Source organism: Pan paniscus, chromosome 18 (genome assembly GCF_029289425.2).
Source record: "Pan paniscus chromosome 18, NHGRI_mPanPan1-v2.0_pri, whole genome shotgun sequence".
In the NCBI taxonomy this organism is placed as follows: Eukaryota; Metazoa; Chordata; class Mammalia; order Primates; family Hominidae; genus Pan; species Pan paniscus.
The window spans coordinates 59257826-59278684 of record NC_073267.2 but is presented as its reverse complement, the minus strand read 5'-3'; the positions used below and the strand labels follow the sequence as shown (position 1 = coordinate 59278684).

Here is a 20859-nt window from a genome sequence, read left to right as displayed (position 1 = left end):
GAGACTGCACATGCTTACTAGCCTGCAATAAGAAATTTTGTATTTATTCCCCCAGGAAAACTTCCTGGAGAAGGATGGATTTTACCCTGTAAAAGAAGAAAGACATGGATGCATAAGAAGAGGGGTGAGCAGGGGAGGCCTTGGGCTGAGGGGTGGGGCAAGGGAAGTAGGCAGACAGAAGGAGCTCGAACTAGAGCTTAGTTCTCTTGGACAATGTGGGTCTCATCCCTTCTGACTCAGCTAGGGGCCTTGCTTGGGGAGGATGAAGGAGCAACATCATCTTGACCCCATCTAACTTGGATTTAAAAATTCCTGCAGGGGGCCGGATGTGGTGGCTCACGTCTGTAATCCCAACATTTTGGGAGGCTGAGGCAGGTGGATCGCCTGAGGTCAGGAGTTCGAGACCAGCTTGGCCAACATGATGACTCCCCGTCTCTACTAAAAACACAAAAATTAGCCAGGCGTGGTGGTGGGCACCTGTAGTCCCAGCTACTTGGGAGGCTGAGGCATGAGAATCACTTGAACCTGGGAGGCGGAGGTCACAGCAAGCTGAAATCACGCCACTGCACTCCAGCCTGGGCAACAGAGAGAGACTCCATTTCAGAAAAAAAAAAAAAAAATTCCTGCGGGGGTGACTTAGACAAACGGGTTGTCATTTCAGCCCAAATACTCCCACAGTCTCCTGTATCAGGAGATCCTGCCCACGTGCTGTTGGAATTCACCAGCCAACCAGGGACTGCTGGAGTGTTTCTTCTTACTCATCTTCGGCTTTCCCAGCTCTTTCCTCTAGCAGGATAGGGATGTGGAAGTGATTGAACCTTCTCCGGGAGAGAGAGGAAGACCCAACTGGAGGCATTAAATGCATCCCCCAGAGGCCCTTCCATGGGTGTGCACAGCAGACCTCACCGCCTTTGAGCACAGCCTTGGAGGCTGCAGAGGGACTGGGCTGTCAGGGGTGGTAATAAATACCCTGAGGCCTGGGGAGCCCCGTGTGGCCTCCTTCCCTGGGCCCACAGAAGGGCCTGAGTGACAGCCAGGCTCAGCCTTCGCACACACCGGGGGAGGGAAAAAGAGAGCAGCAGGGGCAGAGGAGGGGGCTGCCAGACAGGGACAAAGGCAGAGACAAGGAGAAACAAAGGAAGAGAGAAATCTCTTCTTGTTACAACCTGTGGTTTAAAGAAAAATGTGCTTTGCCACCCCTGAAGCTCCGTTCATCTGGTCCCAGAGCAGGACTTTTCACTTTGCAGACCACGCCTCGAGCCCAGGTGTGGGTGGGACCCTCGTCCTGTGCGTTCTTCTGGGCCTGAAGCTTCCTCCACTTAAGCTTGTATGGAATCAGTTGGAAATGGGAAGAATCAGAGGCAATCATCTGCTGCCAAATTTGGGAGCAAACATTTTTCTTTCTGGATTTAAATAATTGCATTGCCTCCCCAGCTCTGGTTCTCTTCTAAAGCCAGCCCCAGATGACATTTGGCAGGCTATCCATGGTCTGGCTCCCCATCGCCCCCCGCCCCCGCCCCCGCCCCACCGCCCTGTGGGGTTTTCTTAGAATATTTTCCTCCGCGTCTGGGTAGCTGGCTTTTAAACCCGTTCAGTTTTTCTTTTTTTTTCTTGTTCAGGTCTCAAATTTTATTAAATTTAAATTTTATTCCATTTCAGGCTATAAAATCTCCAAAAGTGGCTTTGAAAGTGAACAGGTTTTGGCATGCTGGAAATAGGTTACCTCCAATGCAAATAAAAGAGTCTAGCTTCCGAGGCGAACAAGGCTCCAAGGGTTGGGAAAATGCGTGGAGCAGTTAGAGACTGTGGCATAGAAATGGTCAGAGACCAATTTAAAAGCACATATATTTTAAATGAAACATTTTGTGGACATATGGAACTCATAGCTTTTGCCAAAAGCCCAATTGTGGGGATCAAGTCTTAAGAGCTAAACTTCAATCTACTACCCAAGGTGATTTTTAACAGACAAATGAAAGCTCCTTTTTGCTTTCTAGTCTAAGGGGAATCTTAATACATTTTTAAATTATTTGGCATTTTGAATTAATTTTCTTAGAATGAAACGAGATTCTTAAATTGGGATCTTGTAGGGAAAAGACAGCCAGGTAATTAGTGAACTGATCTCCTTTCCTGACACACGAATGCAAGGGGGAGGTGGAGAGTTGAACTCCAACCAAGGTGCACACAAAATCTATTTTAGAGCAAAAATTTCAAAGTAAGCAACACCATCTGTTCTTTAATTATTTCTCCTTATTAAAAAAATGTAGCTAAATTTATTTGGGTTACTTAGTTGGAAAGAAATGTCTTTAAGACACTCAGAACTGGAGCTATTAAAGTCAGATTGTCAGCTCTTGTTTGCTAGGTATCCAAGAACTGAAAATAGTAAAGGCATTTTAGAATTGACTTTCTTTTCCAACAGAGCTTCCTCTTGGTTAAGCAGGACATGGTTATCCAAGGCCTAGCGGATATTCCTCTGCTGCTCATATCTTGGGGCAGGGGCTATGGGATTAAGCAGAGGGTTCATGCTCTAGCAGGTCAATCAAGGGAGGCAGGGGGTCTGCCTTCAAGAGGAGTTAGGCCACTGGGAGTCTCTGCCCCTTTCGGAGTTCTTGCCATTCAGCTCACTGTCCATCCTTCCATTCATCTGTCTGTCTGTCCGTCCATCTGTCCATCCATCCGTCCATCCATTCATCCATCCATCCATCCATCCATCCATCCATCCATCCACCTATTCAACAAATATACCTTTAATAATACTCCTAACCTACAAACATCAGGGCTTAGCGAGCTTATCTTAACATACTTGGAACACTTACATTAGCCTTCAGTTGGGCAAACTAATCTAACACAAAGCCTATTTTATAATAAAGGGAAGAATATCTCATGTAATTTATTGAGTACTGTACTGAAGTACAGTTTCTACTAAATGTGTGTTGCTTTCATACCATTGTGAGGTTGAACCATTGCACGTCTAAACACTTTAAGTCAGGGACCATCTGTAATCAGATACTCATGGATGGGCTCATTCCTGTAATCTAGCACTTTGGGAGGCCAAGGCGGGTGGATCACCTGAGGTCAGGAGTTTGAGACCAGCCCGGCCAACAGGGTGAAACACTGTCTCTACTAAAAATACAAAAATTAGCCAGGCAAAGTGGTGGTTGCCTGTAATCCCAGCTACTTGGGAGGCTGAGGCAGGGAGAATCGCTTGAACCTAGGAGGCGGAGGTTGCAGTGAGCTGAGATCACATCACTGCACTCCAGCCTGGGTGACAGAGTGAGATTCTGTCTCAAAAAAAAAGATACTCGTGGATGAGCCTATGATTACTAACAGTAACGTGTGCTCTAGAGTCTAGACCAGTGCTGTCCAATAGACCTTTTGGTGAAGATGGAAATGTTCTATATCTGTACTGTCCAATATGGTAGCCACTAGCCACATATGGGTTTTGAGCATTTGAAACCTGGCTAGTGGGACTGAGGAACTGCCATTTTTTTTTTTTTTTTTTTTTTTGAGACGGAGTCTCACTCTGTCACCCGGGTTCACGCCATTCTCCTGCCTCAGCCTCCCGAGTAGCTGGGACTACAGGCACCCACTACCACGCCTGGCTAATTTTTTTGTATTTTTAGTAGAGACGGGGTTTCACCATTTGGCCAGGATGGTCTCTATCTCTTGACCTCATAATCCACCGGCCTCAGCCTCCCAAAGTGCTGGGATTACAGGCATGAGCCACCGCACCTGGCCAGAGCTGCCATTTTAAATTTGATTTAATTTAAAAAATTAAAAATATTTATTTTAACAATATGTATTTATTATTATTATTTTTTTAGAGACAGGGTCTTGCCCTGTTGCCCAAGCTGGAGTACAGTGGCATGGTTACAGCTCATTGTAGTTTTAAACTCCTGGGCTCAAGTGATCCTCTCATCTCAGCCTCTGGAGTAGCTGGGACTACAGGCGTTCACCATCACACTCAGCTAATTTATTTTTATATTTTAAGAGACGAGATCTCTCTATTTTGCCCAGGTAGGTCTTGAACTCTTAGCCTCAAGGGATCCTCCCACATCAGCCTCCAGAGTAGCTGGGATTACAGGTGAGAGCCACTGCACCCAGTTCTTTTTTATTTATTTTTAGACATGGGGTATCTCTGTGTTGCCCAGGCTGGAGTGCAGTGTCTATACACGGGTGCAGTCACAGCGCACTATAGACTTGAACTCCTGGGCTCCAGTGATCCTGCTGCCTCAGCCTCCCGAGTAGCTGGGACTATATGCATGCACCACCATGCCCAGTTTGATTTACTTTTGGTTAATTTTTATTTAAATACTCACATGAGGGTAGTAGCAACTGTATTGGACAGCATGGGGTCAGCCTCAACTGGGAACTTGGTAGCAATGCAGATCCCCGGGCCCTATCCAGGTTCTGCTGAGTCAGAATCTCTGTGGGAGCCCAGGCATCTGAGTTTCAGCAATCCCTCCAGGTATTTTTATATGGCTTTGCTCTAGGAAAGGTAGGTGTGGGTGTGATGCTATCATGCGATCCATTCTGGGGGGCGGTGCATCAAGGAGTAGAATTAGATTTCAACTGCACAGAAGCCTTCTGAGAAAAAGGACTGATGAGCTGTGACTGAGACATGAGTAGCGAGGTGACCATGGCAGGCCTGGCACTGGATGGGCCTTTGGTGGTGATGGAATACAGCTCACCATGCCCAGCAGTGGGGAGGGCTTGGCACAGTTGATGAACTCAAAAAAGGTCAGAATGTTGGAGCGAAGAGATGGAGCATTTGTGAACTGGCGGGTAGGAGGCCTGGTACTGCAGCTGTGTGATCCTGAAATGGTGTCTTAACCTCTCTGGGCCTCGTATTCTCTTCATTGATAAAATGGAGCTAACCACACCTTGCCACACACTTATCTAGTAGGGTCAAAAGATGGATGGACTCAAACTGCATGGACAAAGCACGCATGTGCACAACAGAAACCCTGGGATAAGTGACATGGTGGTCTTGTTTCTTACGGAGTTTTCTTTGTTCTCTAACTGCACTGTCCCCATTTCTCCTACCTTCAGGGTCTCAGCTCTGCCTGAGCACCTCCTGCCCAGCACCACTCTCCCCAGCTGTCCTCAGTCAGGCTAAGGCGGTATCAGGCGGTCTGTGTGGCTCTGGACCTGCACCCTGGTCTGATGGGACCTGTGTTCCTGTTGCTGCTCTGCATTTCCTTCCTGGAAAGTCCTCCCCAGGCCTCTGCGTCTCTTTTATTGGGTTTATAATCTCAGGGGCCCTTTCCAGACCCTCATCTGGAAGCCCAGGATGGGCCCAGAGAGTGGACTTCTGCAAGTGCACGTTAAAATCAGATGTAACCAAATGCCTTTTGGGGAAAGACTTCATAGTAATTTTAGCAGCATCTTTTCTGTTGTCTAGACCTAAGATCAGCATTTTAGGGAAAAGTGTCGAGGTAAACTTTCCCCTGCCTCCCCCTGCTCTCCCCTCTCCGCCACTAGGACTCCGTGCAAGGCCCTCCCTCCAGGACGTCAGGTGGCCAGAGCCTCAGGCGTGCCCTAGCTACTTGGCAGCCAAAAGTTTTGTCCATGGAAGATGCCAGACTTATTCCGAGATGGCAAATGTGGCGATGCTTCTCTGCTGGAAAGACACCAAGTGTCTGATCTCAGCCTTGGGAGTGGTATTTTGTGGAGATATTAGCAGCTTCTTATCTAAAATAGACATATGCTTTTCTTCACCCTCTCAAAAGCCTTTGCAGTCAACTGTTTCCTCAGTACTTGGGATGGTGCCTTGAGCATACTGATTGCTCAGTATAGGTTAGTTATTGCTACCGTTATTGTTATTATTATTACTTTATTTTTCCAGGACTGAAGCATTGCTTAGGCCTCTCCTCTAGACTAAGACATTTACAATAAACGCTTTGGAATCTTCCTTTTTTTTGAGACAGGGTCTCGCTCTGTCACCCAGGCTGGAGTGCAGTGGCATGATTATAGCTCACTGCAGCCTCAACCTCCCAGGCTCAAGCAATCCTCCCACCTCAGCCTCCCCAGTAGCTGGGACTACAGGTACGTGCCACCATGCCTGGCTAATTTTTAAATTTTTAGTAGAGATGGGGCCTCACTATGTTGCTTAGGCTGGCAACTCCTGGGCTCAGGCAATCCTCCTTCCTCAGTCTTCCAAAATGTTGGGATTACAGGCATGAACCACTGCATCCTGCCTGAATCTTCTTTTTAAAAGAATATCCAAGGAGAGCACTGTTTGACTAAAAGGAATTAGTAGCTAATGGTGGAATTTTAGTCACCTGGGCAAGACATTGCTTTATAGGGAAAAATACTTTCCAAGCACCTCTCATGTCATTTTAGCTCAATGACAAAACAAACAAACAAAAATACTCAGGACCTACTTTGAAATTCTGGGGGAAGGTTGCAGTCTGGGAACCCGAGGAGTGCATCCAGTATCAGGATCATTTTGTTTTCTTGGCTGCTCAGGATTAAAATTTGTTTTTGGCTAGGCACAGTGGCTCACGCCTGCAATCTCAGCACTTTGGGAAGCCAAAGCAGGTGGATCGCGGGAGCCCAGGAGTTCAAGACCAGCCTGGCCAACATGGTGAAATCCTGCCTCCACTAAAAATACAAAAATTAGCCCAGCGTAGTGGCGGGCACTTGTAATTCCAGCTACCCAGGAGGCTGAGGCAGGAGAATCATCTGAGCCTGGGAGGTGAAATTTGCGGTGAGCTGAGATTGTACCACTGCACTCCACCCTGGGCAACAGAGTGAGACTTTGTCTCAAAAAAAAAAAAAAAAAAAAAATATATATATATATATATATATATAGTTTGGAATTAGAATGTAACACTTAAAATTCAGGAAAGTATGCACAAAAATCCAGATTTCTAGCTGTTCTTCAAAGCAATCAGGAGATCAAGTTCCTGTACAGTGAGGATGGGCTGGTGCTGCCTGCTTATACCCAAGCCTGCGTGCTCTGTTCCTCATACCTATGACTCCCTGTTGTGTGCATCAAGCCCTCCTTACCCTTTAATGTTACCTGGCTGGCCCTGAAGGCCTCAAGGTTGCCAGTACTCCGAGGATTAAAAGAGCTGGGCAGTGCTGCCCTGCCAGAGTCTGCCTGGAGCTCCTGGACCAGCCCTTCCTCCTGTTTGCTGTGTGACTTGGCACCCGTCATACCACTTCCCTGTGCCTCAGCTTTCCCATCTGTCCAGTGGGGCACTAGACTGAGTTGGCAGTTCCCCACTGTGCCTGATGAAGCAGAAGCAGGTGCCAGGCCCCCCACTTCCCTTGTGAATGAGGTCTGTGCCTTAGATTTCTCATGGAAAGTTAGGGAACTCCCAGATAACTTCCTGTCCTGACCCCGTATCAAGATCTTTGTGCAGCTGCTGCTTAGGGGGCTGCTTTTTTTGGTTCGTTTTGGTGGAGCAGCTGGGGGTATCAGGGCAGGAAAGGGATAATAATAGTGTTATTAATAAGAATGGCCAAATTTACTGAGCAGCCTATTCTCCCACTAAGTTAGGCCCTCTTTGACCCATTTTACTGATAAGAAACTCAAGTTCTGAGAGTCTGAGTAACTTGCCGAAGTTCACACAGCTGATGAGCGGCCGAGCCCTGCTGTGAGCCTGGTTGGTTTCATCCCAGACCCTGAGGCCCTAACCAGCAGGCTGCCCTCCCTGAGGTGGCTTGGGAGGTGGCATTCTAGGACACGTGTGGGAAAGAGGAGGTCAGGAGAGATGCCCGCTGCAGAGTTGAGATGGCCAGTGCTCTGGGGCTGCTTCAGAAGAGACCCGACCGCCTCCTGTCGCCTCCGTCTTGCTGGCCATCCACACTCCTGGGGTGGGGGATGCCACCTCCTGGCTCCCTGCTCACATGCCAGGCTCACCCCTATCAGAGCCCTGTTTTGGGTCATGCTCTTGGGTTTGAATGAGGTAGATAAATGGGGTGCTAGGCCTGTCGAGCTGTAAACTCATTGTGGATTAAATATATATATATATTTTTTACAATAGTGGCTTGCAAAACTTTTCTGGAACAAATCTTATAGCAAGCCAATTGATTAGGTTGTTCAGGAGGACCTTGGAGGATTGGAGTAATTTTGTACTTCTCAGGAACAAGCGTGTTTCCTGTCTGATCCTCAGTTGCCCACCTGAGAAAGCACAGCCCGTGCCTGTCCTGCTTGCCCTCCGATCCTGTCCCATTGTTGGAAAAGGCAGGTGCAGTTTATCCTGGCACAGCCCACCCCTGTCCCGCTTGCCCTCCGATCCTGTCCCATTGTTGGAAAGGGTAGGTGCAGTCTATCCTGGGCACAGGACATGTCGGGGATGTCATCCCCCCACCCCCCAGAGCCCACGGGAAGGCAGATGAATCATGTCCATTTTACAGGTGATGCCTGAAAAGGTTCAGTATTACAGGCCCCGTCTGAAATCCCCCTGCTGCTGAGGGCTGGGCTTGCGGCCTTGACCCAGGGCCTTCTGTCTCCGAAGCCCCGGCTCCTCAGGGCCTGGCTCTTGGACCCTGGCAGCCCACAGCCTTCGACCTCACGCCTTCCCTGGAACTGTCACTTCCTGCGTCCTCTGGGCTTTCCAGGAGTAAGAAGTGGGAGTTCGGCAAATCCTGCTAATGTCCTTGAGGAAGGAGCTGTTTGTTTTCTTTTTCCAGCTTCTTCTGCAGGAGCCCACCTTGGGCCTCCCGGTTCTCCAAGGCATTTATAGGAGTTGGGGGGCGGATGTGGACCCCTGGCCCCTGTCCAAAGAGCTTTTGGCCTTTCCTGGGTGGCTTCTGAGTCAGCTGCAATGGCAGGACCATCCCCATGGTCTCAGCTGCTGTCTCGGCCACTGTGCTGGTTTCCTGTCCAGCAGGGTTCAGTGGTGCAGGTGACAGAAGCCAACTCTGGACAACTTAAGCCAAAAGAGACTTTAACAGGAGGCCAAGGGGGAGCCAACAGTGTGAATGCACAGAGAGATGGAGGCCTTGGGGCAGCTCTGGAGATGCGGGAGCGAGAGGGAATGGATGTTCTCTTCCGGGAACTGCCATGGGGCGGGAGTTCGTCACCTCCCGTGTCTCCTGCGTGGCTCTGCTTGAGGATCAATCCCTGGGCAGATCAAGCATGAGCCTGGGCCATGGCCCAGGGGAGGGCAGGGCAGTTTGACTGGTGGCACATTGAGGTTAGGGTTAGGGGCGGTTCCTCAGGGCACGATTGGGGTGCTGCTGTTATGCGAGGCTGGGGCAGTGGATACCTGGAGGATGAACATGTCTGCTTGGCTGTCACTGCTCTCCTGGTGGCCTGTCCTGCCACCTCAGAAGGCTCTGGCTGCCTGGAGTCGGGGCACAGGGTGGGCTGGGGGTGAAGTGCGCCGTTGCCTGTTAGGCCAGCTCTGGGCTGTGGGGTTGGAGTCACCGAGTTAGACCTGTAGGGCACCAGGGTGGGTGGGGATTTGGGGGAAGTCCAGTCTAATGTCGTTCATACCCATTGGGAAATGGGAGTTGAGAGAGAGCAGCAAGAACTTCCCCAAAGCCCCACCGCCTAGTAGGGCTACAACTAGGGGAGTGGACCAAGGTGGGAAGGCAAAAATGCAGCACCCCAAGGCAAGTGTGGGTGCCCCTGGTGGTGTGGCAGGGGGTTTAAGTAGAACACACACACACTTTTAAACACACGAATTGCTAATGAATGCACAAGGAGCAAAATTAGAAACTCCCCCAGCCACCCGCTGTCCTCCCCGGAGGCCACTGCTGGTCCTAGTTTCTTGTGTCTGGTTCCAGGGCAATTTACGTGTGTTCAGACACAAGAAAATGTGTGTATTTATCTCCCCTCCCCCACACAAATGGAAGTACACCATACAGCCCCTCACCCTTTCTCACTTTCCAGACTGTGAAAAATGATTCCAAATCAGCTACTTCAGTACTGCTTCAGGACTTCATTTATTCATTTATTTAGGTTTTCTGAGATGGGATCTCACTCTGTTGCCCAGGCTGGAGTGCAGTGGCACAATCACAGCTCACTGCAACCTAGAACTCACAGGCTCAGGAGATCCTCCCACCTTAGCCTCCTGAGTAGCGCATGCCACCACACCTGGCTAATTTTTGTATTTTTTGTAGAGATGTGCTCATCATGTTGCCTGGGCTGGTCTTGAACTCCTGGGCCTCCAATGATCCACCCACTTTGGCCTCCGAGAGTGCTGGCATTACAGGCATGAGCCACCATGCCCAGCCCCCTTATCCCAGCCTTTATCAGTAGCGTTGACTATGCCCTCTCTCCCCTCTCATAGCCAGCCAGGCAGCAGGTGCCTGTAGCTTCTAGAAAACAACCAGGTAGATGGGGAATGTGGATGTGGGGGAGCCAGGACCCTCTAGCCCAGTGGCTTGGTGTGGGATTTTAAATTGCATAGGTCTGGATTTGAATCCCAGCTCTGCCACTTGCTGGCTGTGTGACCGTGAGCAAGTGTCTTAACCTCTCTGAGTATAGGTTTTCTTGCCTGTGCAATGAGGATGGTTGAGGACTCCCCGCAGGATCCCTAGGAAGGTGACACAAGTGCTCTGTGTGTGGAGCACCCCACCTAGTCACCGGTGCTCAGCGGAGTTTTGATTGTGGTGGCACCAGAGGTCTGCTCCCTGTCACAGGCCTAGGGGCAGGAGGAAGGGGAGAGGAGAGCGGGACAGAGCCTGCTTCTCTGCCCCTGTGGCATCCATCCCAGATGAGCAAATGGCTCTCAGCAGGGCATGGGGAACGGAATCTCTTTCTGGCTGGCGGTGGCTGGCCAGCCTCAGGGCAGCTGTCCTGTTCCCAGATCTGGGGTTCCAGGCTGGGTGGCTGAGGCGAGCGGTCAGGCGGGGCCTGGGCAGCTGACAGGGCCTCTGGGGGCGGGGGTGGGGGTAGGAGGCCAGCTGTAGTCCTGGAGCAGCAGAGAGCCAACTCAGACTTTAACCCATTCCAGTCCTGCGGGGATGGCTGCTCTTCTGGGCCCTGAAATGGCTCCCTTTTCTTTCAGTAGCCTCGTTTGCCCTGTGAGCTCCTTGTCCGACCGGGGGTCTGCAGCCTGCAGTGCAAGGACTGTATTTGGACTGCTAGAAGTTTGGTCAGCCTGTCTAAAAATTGGAATGGTTCCTATAAATATTCAGATCTCTGGTCTCCCTGGAGAAACCAGAAAATGGGACCCTGCTAGGCACACTCTGGGTGGCAGCGTGGGCTGGGCTGGGGGTAGAGTGGTGCCATTGTCTCCTCCACCCCCAGTGTTTATTTCTGGTACCTACTTATTTCCCCTGCGATCATTTGAGATCCATCCCATCAACGCCAACTCTAACTCCTCTCCTAGCTGAGCCTTGACTTTCTTGGGGGTCTCTCTACCGCTGCTTGGTCCCCTCCCATGCCGGGAGCCTCACTACCCCCAAGCAGACCTCCCCTCATTGCCTCTGCTGATAGCGTCCCATCTGTTTCTTCTTGAAATCTTTCTGTAGTGCCTTCCACTGGTTGGTCCCGGTTTGACCCCTTGAGGCCACACAGCCAGTGCAGTCTGTCTTCGCTGTGACAGCCCTTCAGATGCCTGAAGACAGCTCTGAGGGCCCCCTGAGCCTGCCCCTCTGGGCTGAACAGCATCAGTTCCTTCACTTCCCCTCCCAAGATGTGGTTTCAAGACCCCCCATTACCCTGATGCCCCTCCTTAGCCACATCCTCGTGGGCCTGTGAACTTCTTGTGGCCGGACTCTCAGCGCTGCCCTGCACACCCCGAGGGCCTCAAGACCACTCAGACATGCCCCAGGTCCCATTTGTGTTGAAGGAGAGAAAGTGTAAATGCACAGAAAGTGTCCGGTAGGGCCGACTGTCCTCAAATACCCATGGCATTTCCGAGAGGGGCATTATAGATGGTTTTATTTTTCCCTGAGTACTCACCTGTATTTATTTATTATTTCTATAATCTGGAAGATTAAAAAAGTAACAAAGCAAAGGGCTTGTGATGAATTCATTTTAACCAACTCATGGCAGTTGCCTGTGGAGACGAGACCCTGAGCTGGGAGTGAGGGGCAAGGAGGAGGAACAGGGTGGGGCTGTCCCTCAGGGAGCTCACAGCATAGGGGACCCTGATGCGCCCAGGGGTCTCAGCTGAGTCGGGCCCTCAGAGAGGATTATGGGGACCAGAGGAGGAGGCGTCTGTTCATCCAGGGATCTGGGAAGGCCTCTTGGATAGCAGAGGTCTGGTGGGGGCCTCCAACATGGCAGGGGTGTTTTGGGTAATGAGAGCAGCAGTGGCAGAGGTCCTGAGGCAGGAAGGTGGTTGCCTGGAAGGGAGCAGGTGGGTGCATGGCTTGGAGCATCAGGAGGTAAGAAGGGTGTGTGGCAGGGCTGGGGGCAAGGGGCTGGCAGAGGCCCCTCTCTGGCTGTCCTCTTTGGGGTGAGGAGTCTGTGAGTCTGGGAACGTGTTCTTTCTTCTAGATTATCTCCAGGTGCCAGGACTCCCCCAGCCTCCCCGACCCCAGACCACCCTGGACCTCTGGGGCCTCTCCCTGTGTTTGTCTTCCCAAGGGTGGACCAAGCCTTCAGTGTGCATATCCCCAGGCCAAAGAGTGGGGAAGGGGTGCTGTCAGCAGGAAATGGGGCCTGGGCAGACCTTTGACACATGGTTGCCCCTGTCCTCGAGGGAAGGAGCTGGGGGTGGGAGGAAAAAATGGGTGGGCGCAGGCTGGGGGCCTGGGTCCTGACAGCTGGGCGAGCTCTCACTCTCATGCGGTTCATAAGGCTTCCCCTGGTGTCCTGCTAAGAGCTCCCGGGTGGACCCTCCAGCCCCAGACCCCCTGGTGTCTTTGTTTCCAGTCTCAGGAGCAGGCTTCAGATGCCTCAGGGCTTGGTGGAGGCACTTTGGAGGCCATCAGAAGTGGGAGCAGGAATGCTTTTACCAGCTGTGCTAACCCACCCGGGGGTCCCCACCTCTCCCCTCTGGGAGCCAGCATGTGGTCTGCTATGGGAGGAGAAGGCAGCCACATCTGTTCTCGCAGGTGCAGAGCGGAGCCTCTGGGACCTTTCTCTCGGATGCTCCTTTTCCCCAAAGTCCCCCTCTCGCCTTCTTGGGGGTTCCAGGACCAGCAGGACCTGGGTGTGAGTTCCACTACACACAGGCTGCACTGGCTTGTGTGTAGTGGAACACAAGGCTTCTCTGAGGCCTGTCTGCCTGGGTGGGGAGATTGAACCTGCTGCCGCCCGCTGGAGCATGGCAGTGTGGGCGACACACAGAGCATGGGACCACTGCAGCCTATGCCGCTTTGCACGAGGCAGCTTTTCCAAGGGCCCCCAGGGCCGGGCCGGCCCCTGCCAGCCGTGGACCAGATGTGCTTTTTCTGATGGTGTGGGAGAGCTTCTCTGTGTGGGTGTCCTCGCATTATGTGTGGGCCGCTATGTTTTGATCGAAGGGAGCCAAACTGATTTTCCTGGCCCATCTCTCCGCCATTCGAAGCAGAAAGTTAAATAAACACAACCAAGTATTATCACAGGACACGCGGAAAATGAACTTGGTCCCTACGGGTGGCCACATCTGGCAAGTGTGGGGCCGTGCAGGGCTATGGGATGAGACAGATGTGGTTGGGGCAGGAAGGGCTCAGTGTGCCCCCTGCTCAGGGACGTGCCTCCTGCCAGGGGCTCTGGCCCTCAGTGGTATCCTTTCCCATTGCTGAACCTTTCTGAGGCCGTGTCTTCTGGCTTGGCTTCCCCTGAGCCTTGCCGCAGCCTGGTGGGTCTCTCTGGCGCTGTCTGGTGTGCGTAGGGAATGCACAGCTGGAGTCCCTGGGCCATGGGGGCAGGTGGTCAGGTGCACTTGGGAAATAGTCGCACTTGTCGTGATTTCCACCCCTCTCCACCCCTCTGCTAATGGCCCTGGGGAGTGGATGAGCCACTGGTTGGGGGAGTGCTTCACTGCTTGACAGAGTGTGTAGCCAGCATGTCCCCCGCCCCTCCCACTGTCCTCTGCCCAGCACTGCCCTTGGCATGCAACACTCAGCCCTTGCTGAACTCCAGTGGGCTGAGTGGGTTCCCGGAGATCCATTTAGGACAACTGACATGCACCTCTTTATCAGAGGTGTCTCATGCCCACTATCCCCAAAATGGGACATTGCACCGGACGCTTGTGGGATTCAGGTGGCTGATAGGTGAATGGTTCTCTTTTCTTCATACTTATATATATTTATTCCTTCATCTGTTAGGAACATGTTACTTCTTATGTTTATTTTATTGTCTATTAGAAAAATTGGGCCTGGCATAATGGCTCACATCTGTAATCCTAGTGCTTCCAGGGGCCAAGGCAGGAGGATTGCTTGAGGCCAGGAGTTCAAGACCAGCCTAGACAACATGGTAAAACCCTGTCTCTACAAAAAATTAAAAAATTAGGTAGGTGTGATAGTGCACATCTGTAGTCCCAGCTACTCAGGAGGCTATGGTGGGAGGATGGTTTGAGCCCAGGAGGTCGAAGCTGCACTTAGCTATGATGCAGCCACTGCACTCCAGCCTTGGTGACAGCAAGATTTTGTCCCTATAAAAGAAAAAAAAAAGAAAGAAAAATTGTTACTAGCACACCAAATGTGTGATTTCTTGAGTAACGCTGCTTAGGGAGAAGCTAGAAAAAAAGGAATGTAAGAAAAAGCAGGGAATTGATGGGAAGAAAAGCATCCTGTGACTCTGAGTGCCGGAGGTGTGTCCTCCTGGCAGGAGTTGTCTGGGGAGGTCCCTGCCAGCCCCGGGGCAGGGACAGTGGAGAGGCTGAGTCGCTGCTCTGGAGCCTGTGCCCAGGCAGACCCTGCCACGGCCCCTGGGATGGTTGGCATGCTTAGTGAAGGTTTTAGGGTTGTCTTGGGATGGCAGGCAGGTTTGGATTAGGGAGGGCCTGCCTTGGTGGGACCAGCTGCCAGGTGGAGCTGCCTGGGGTCCCCCAAAGGCCTTCTCCACGTGCAAGCTCCCCACGGTGGGTGGGCAATGGGGCCAAGTCGGGAGCACATCTGTGCCAGTGAAATGTCCCCCTCCCAAATCAGACATTAAAAATACAAACTCCTTAAGCCGTGAAGTATTGTGCTTGCCCCTACCCCGGGGTGTCTTTGTGGAATGAAAAAGTGTTTGGAACCAGACATTACAGTTCGTTTCTGTGGAAGGTTTGGGCTTTTATTTTGTATTTTTTGTTTTTTTTTTTGAGACGGAATCTTGCTCTGTCGCCTAGGCTGGAGTGCAGTGGGCTATCTCCGCTCACTGCAAGCTCTGCCTCCCGGGTTCACGCCATTCTCCTGCCTCAGCCTCCCGAGTAGCTAGGACTACAGGTGCCTGCCACCACGCCCGGCTAATTTTTTGTATTTTTAGTAGAGATGGGGTTTCACCGCATTAGCCAGGATGGTCTCGATCTCCTGACCTCATGATCCGCCTGCCTCAGCCTCCCAAAGTGCTGGAATTACAGGCGTGAGCCACCGCCCCCGGCCTGGCTTGGGCTTTTAATATGAAAGAGAAGGAAGATAATGTGTGTGGAGTTAGTACTGCTGTAGTGTATGTTTAACATTGCTAAAATGGTACATTTTATGCTGTGCACTTTTTTTTTTTTTTTGGAGACAGAGTCTTGCTCTGTCCTCCAGGCTGGAGTGCAATGGCACGAACTTGGCTCGCTGCAACCTCTACCTCCCGGGTTCAAGCGATTCTCCTGCCTCAGCCTCCCCAGTAGCTGGGATTACAGACGTGTGCTACCATACCCAGCTGATTTTTGTATTTTAAGTAGAGACGGGGTTTCACCATGTTGTCCAGGCTGGTCTTGAACTCCTGACCTTGTGATCTGCCTGCCTTGGCCTCCCAAAGTGCTGGGATTACAGGCGTGAGTCACAGCGCCTGGCCTGCTGTGCATTTTTTTTTTTTAACCACAAAAAAAGTATGAGGAAGAAGAGCAATGTGTAAAAAGAGAGATGGATGGGTGATCTGTGTGTTCAGAACCAGATGGAAGCACACACACACACGTCATACATACACAAATCAGTTTTCAATGACAGACTCAGTTTCCTCTGCTCGTGTTTAAAATAAACCACATGTATAACCAGGAACTGACATTTATTTACAGTATGTTAGCACAGAGGACAAGCTGTTAAGGGGTTGTAAAAAAATATTAGTTTCTACTTTATAGTGCTTTTTCTTCAAATGAAAGTGGAAAGAAGGAAAGAGAGTGGGGTGCCGATCTTACCTGCTTCTTCCTTTCCACCCGAAACAGCAAACAGACCTGGGCAGATGTGGGTCCTCTGTACCATACCCTGAGTGAGGGGCTGGGCCCCAGGCTGATGTGCCCACTGTCAGGTTCCTGAAGTACAGGCTGCCACTTTCATCTGGCGGTTGTGTGGGCTGTTGTGTGGCCCCTCCCTGGGGGGCTGGGGTGCCCCCCGCTCCACCACCTTCCATCAGCATTTCCCAGCTGGTGGGCGAGAGCCCAGTGTTGCCCCCGAAACAGGATGCAGGAGCCAGACCCCATCGTAAGTCCACGTTTATATGCTGCACGTTTCTGGTTAACGAGACCATGCAGAGATGACTGTATGAAATGAAATACATGTATGAACGAGGAGATTAACCTCAGGGAGAGATGGGATTAAACGAGAGGGCAGCCCGGGAGGCCGGGGGCCCTCCCTGTTAAGGTCCAGGCAGGCGGTTCCCCAGAAAGGGAATTTTCTGCACACATTGCAACCCTGGATGGACTGGCTGGGGGCACAGAAGCAATCATCCTATTTCGTGTTGCTCGTTGGACGCCAGGCACTAAGCTGAGATCTTTACCTGTGTTATTTCACTTTGTCTTTAAAATAAATGGAATTTTTTAATTACTGTTTGTTTTGAAGGGGCCGAGAGAGGCAGGATGGCCTGGTGAACTTCAGAGCCATGTAGACCCAGCTTCAAATCTGGGTTCTATCTCCCTCTGCTTCCATAATTTGGTCCACTTAAAAAAATTAGTTTAGCCCCTGGTTTTTCCACCTGTAAGATGAGTACCTACTTTTGTAGGGCCATTGGGAGTATCAGCATGAACGTGGTAACGTGCGAAGAGGTGGCTCAGTGTGTTCTCACTACAGGTATGTGATGGTTGTCTCTAGTGTCTCTGATGTGCACAGTCTGCTGCCAAGTGAACTGGAAGGCGGGAGAAAGAGGAGATGGAGAGACTTTTCCTAAAGGGGCTGAGAGTATGGTTGTGGGCAACATATAATGCTGTGGGATCTTGGGAGGCTGAGGCAGGTGGATCACCTGAGGTCAGGAGTTCGAGACCAGTTCTGGCCAGCATAGTGAAACCCCATCTCTACTAAATATACAAAAATTAGCTGGGTGCGGTTGTGGGCACCTGTAATCCCAGCTACTTGGGAGGCTGAGGCAGGAGAATTGCTTGAACCCAGGAGGTGGAGGTTGCAATGAGTCGAGACCAGGCCACTGCACTCCAGCCTGGGGGACAGAGTAAGTAAGACTCTGTCTCAAAAAAAAAAAAAAAAAAAAAAAAAAGCTGTGGGATCAGGGTTTCCATTTGCCAGGCACTGGGTATTAGGTCCTGAACCATGCACTTTATACACACCATCTTGTTTGATCTTCAGAGCTACCTTGCAGGGTTGGTGTGCACAGGGTTGGTGTGTTACCTGATTTGCCCAAGTCACACAGCAAAATATGGTGGATTGGGATTTGATCCTAAGGCATCTTGCTTCAATTACACCCTGCTGCAGGTGAGAACTAACTTCAGTCCATGGCTGGAGAAGACTTCTTGGAGGAGGTGACCTTGAGCTCTGGTCAGTGTTTCTGACCAGGAGAGGAGGTGGCCTTGTAGCCTGTGGTCAGGCTGACTCTGGGGACATGGATGAGAAGCTGGAAGCCCTGGGCCTGTTCCCAGTTCTCCTCATAAGCCGGATCCCAGGTGATGCTAGACTGGGTGGGGCGAGGCTACCTAGATTTCCTCTAGTATTGATTTCTTTGCTTAGTTAAATTCAATTTGATTAGATTTTTTTCTGAACTTTACTTTTGAGCAGGAAAACTTGCTTACATTAAAAAAGAGACCCATGCACTTTTAAGATTTTGTCCACAATTATCATTCTTCCTGAAAATGGGATTTGCATATTAGTGTAAAAAAATCAGAATTTTAACTCTGATTGAAGTAGAAACTCATCTGAAGGCGGGGCGCAGTGCCTCAGGCCTGTAATCCCAGCACTTTGGGAGGCCGAGATGGGCAGATCACCTGAGGTCAGGAGTTCAAGACCAGCCGAGCCAACATGGTGAAACCCCATCTCTACTAAAAATACAAAATTAGCTGGGCGTAGTGGCAGGCATCTGTAATCTCAGTTACTGGGGAGGCTGAGGCAGGAGAATCACTTGAACCCGGGAGGTGGAGGATGCAGTGAGTCGAGATCTCACCACTGCACTCCAGCCTGGGTGACAGAGGGAGACTCTGTCAAAAAAAAAAAAAAAGAAACTCATCCTAGCCCTGGGCTGGTTCCCCACCCCTGAGTCTGCTCTGGGGCTATGGCTGTGGAGACAGAGACCCCACCTTGAGCTCTGCCTTTCCCCTTCCCTAGCTCCCTGCCCCTCCCTTGTGTCTGCACTCCAGGTCCTCACGATTTCTACTTGGTTTTGTCTTGTTCTGAGTTTGGGATGCATTTAGCAACCTCCAGCATACCGTAGTTTGTTCATTCATTCACTCACTCAGCTCCTGTGTGCCAGCCCTTGAAGGGGCACAGTGATGGGTAACACTTGTCACTGTGGATTCACCATCTAGTGGTTGAAGGTCAAAACCCAGCTTCCTTTTCTCATCTCTGTCATGCTACCTAGCGCAGACTTCTAGGTAGCCTAGAGGTGCTCAGTGCTTGTTAAAGGAGGAAATAGCCAAATGCCTCCTGGTAGTGTATCCCAAAAGCCTAAAAATGGGTACACTCTTTGTCCTAGCAATCAAGCTTCTGACCTAAAGAATATTATCGAACAGGCTTGTGACCATACATGTGTTGCAACGTGGATTCTCTTACAGGAGGAGACAGCTGGAAATAGCCTGGCTATCCAGCAACAGGATATTGGTTATTTGGAGCCTCCTGTGATGGGACTCAGGCCATCATTGATAATAGTGTTGGTCTCTGTTTTTTTTTATTTTTTATTTTTTTGAGACAGGGTCTGGCTGTGTCACTCAGGCTAGAGTGCAGTGGTGCCATCATAACTCACTGCAGCCTTGACTTCCTGGGCTCAAGTGATCCTCCTGCCTCAGCCTCCTGAGTAGCTGTGACTACACATGCATGCCACCATGCCCAGCTAATTTTTTTTTATTTTTCTGTAGAGACGGAATCTCGATATGTTGCCTAGGCTGGTCTCGAACTCCTGGCCTCAAGTGATCCTCCCACCTTGGCCTCCCAAAACCCTGGAATTGCAAGTGTGAGCCATCGGGCTGGGCCTTGGTCTCTGTTTTTGATGTGAAAGGATGTTCACTGGGTACTGCTGAGTTAGAAAAGCGGAATACAGAGCACTACCTGTTTTTAATGTTGTAACAATGTATTTACATACTGGAAAGTTGTGCTTTTAGTTTCTTCATTTTAACTCACATGTATTCCCTAGTTTTCTACGTTGTACATGGATTACTTACGTCAGAAACTTTTACAGAAAGAAAGAGATGTTTGTTCTAGGAAACAATAAGCAAAGGGCCACTTGGAGTGAATTCTGTGTTTCTGACATATTTGGAACATAGGGGCAAAGCCTAGGCAGGGCAGGTGGGGTGGGTGGGAGAGCTGGGGTCTCTGCAGCATCCTAGGCTGCCAAAGCCCTTTCTCTCCTTCCTCCTCCTCCTGTGACACTGTGCCTTTGTCCCATGGTGCGCTGATCGTGCACATTTCTTCTGCTCAGCAGTGTCCTGTTTGGTAGCTTGATGTTGGCTGCAGTGGGGGCATTTACACTGCAGAAAGTGGCAAACCCTACAAACCAGAGCCTCTTGTTCTCCTGGATAGCCCCCTCTTAGACATTGACCAGCACACCATTGTCTCTCATGGTTTCACCCCAAGGACCTTGAGTGCTTAGGGAGACCCAAGAGATGAACTCTCCTCTTCTTAGGGTCTCCTGGGGCTGGCACAGGGAGGGACCTAAGGATCTTAAGGATCATGGGAGCGGGGCAGAGTGAGAGAGAGTGAGAGTTCAGTCCTATGTTGACTGATCCTACTCAATCTGGAACCAGACCTGCTGCCTGTTGGAGGCAGAAGTAAAATCAAGGGGTTAAGAATTCTACTCCCAGCTGGGCATGGTGGCTTACTCCTGTAATCCCAGCACTTTGGGAGGCTGAGGCGGGAGGATTGCTTGAGGCCAGGAGTTCAAGACCAGCCTGGCCACACAGTGAGATGCATCTGAAAAAAATTAAAAATTAACTGACTGGGTATAATGGCATGTTCCTCTAGTCTCAGCTACTTGGGGGGCTGAAGTGGGAGGATCACTTGAGCCCAGGAGTTTGAGGCTGCAGTGAGCTCTGATCACACCACCGCACTCCAGCCTGGGTAAGAGAACAAGGCTGTATCTCTAAAAAAATAAAAATCCAGTCCTGGCTATACCCCATCCTAGCTCCATGACTTTTGACAAATTGCTTAACCTTAGTTTTCTCATCTGTAAAATGGGGTTAATAAATGTACTTACTCATAGGTTCTCAAACTTAAGCACGCATCAAAATCATTTGTTGGTTTTGCAAAAACACAGATTCCTGAGTCCCACCCTCAGATATTCTGATTTTGTAGGTCTGGGATGGGGTCTGGGATTCTGCATTTCCAACAGGCTCCTAGGTAATGCTGCTATTGCTGGTCTGGAAACCATATTCTGAGAATTACTTTGTGCAACCGAAGTGCACATCACAGTGTGTGGCGCAGGTGAGGGCTCAGTTGCACTTCACTGCTTATTCAGAGGTGGGC

The 20859-nt window shown here is 50.6% G+C and overlaps 1 protein-coding gene across 3 annotated transcripts in view; it reads left to right on the top strand.

The window, feature by feature from the left end:
* Nucleotides 1-20859, top strand: part of ZNF423 (zinc finger protein 423) — a 366350-nt gene that overhangs the window by 33232 nt on the left and 312259 nt on the right. Inside the window, exon 2 of one of the 3 annotated variants that reach the window (XM_057300143.2) lies at nucleotides 56-124. The exons of the other annotated variants lie outside the window; for them this stretch is intronic. Coding sequence (XP_057156126.1) covers nucleotides 56-124 — 69 coding nt within the window. The remainder of the gene's footprint in view (nucleotides 1-55; nucleotides 125-20859) is intronic. 3 annotated transcript variants of the gene reach the window in all.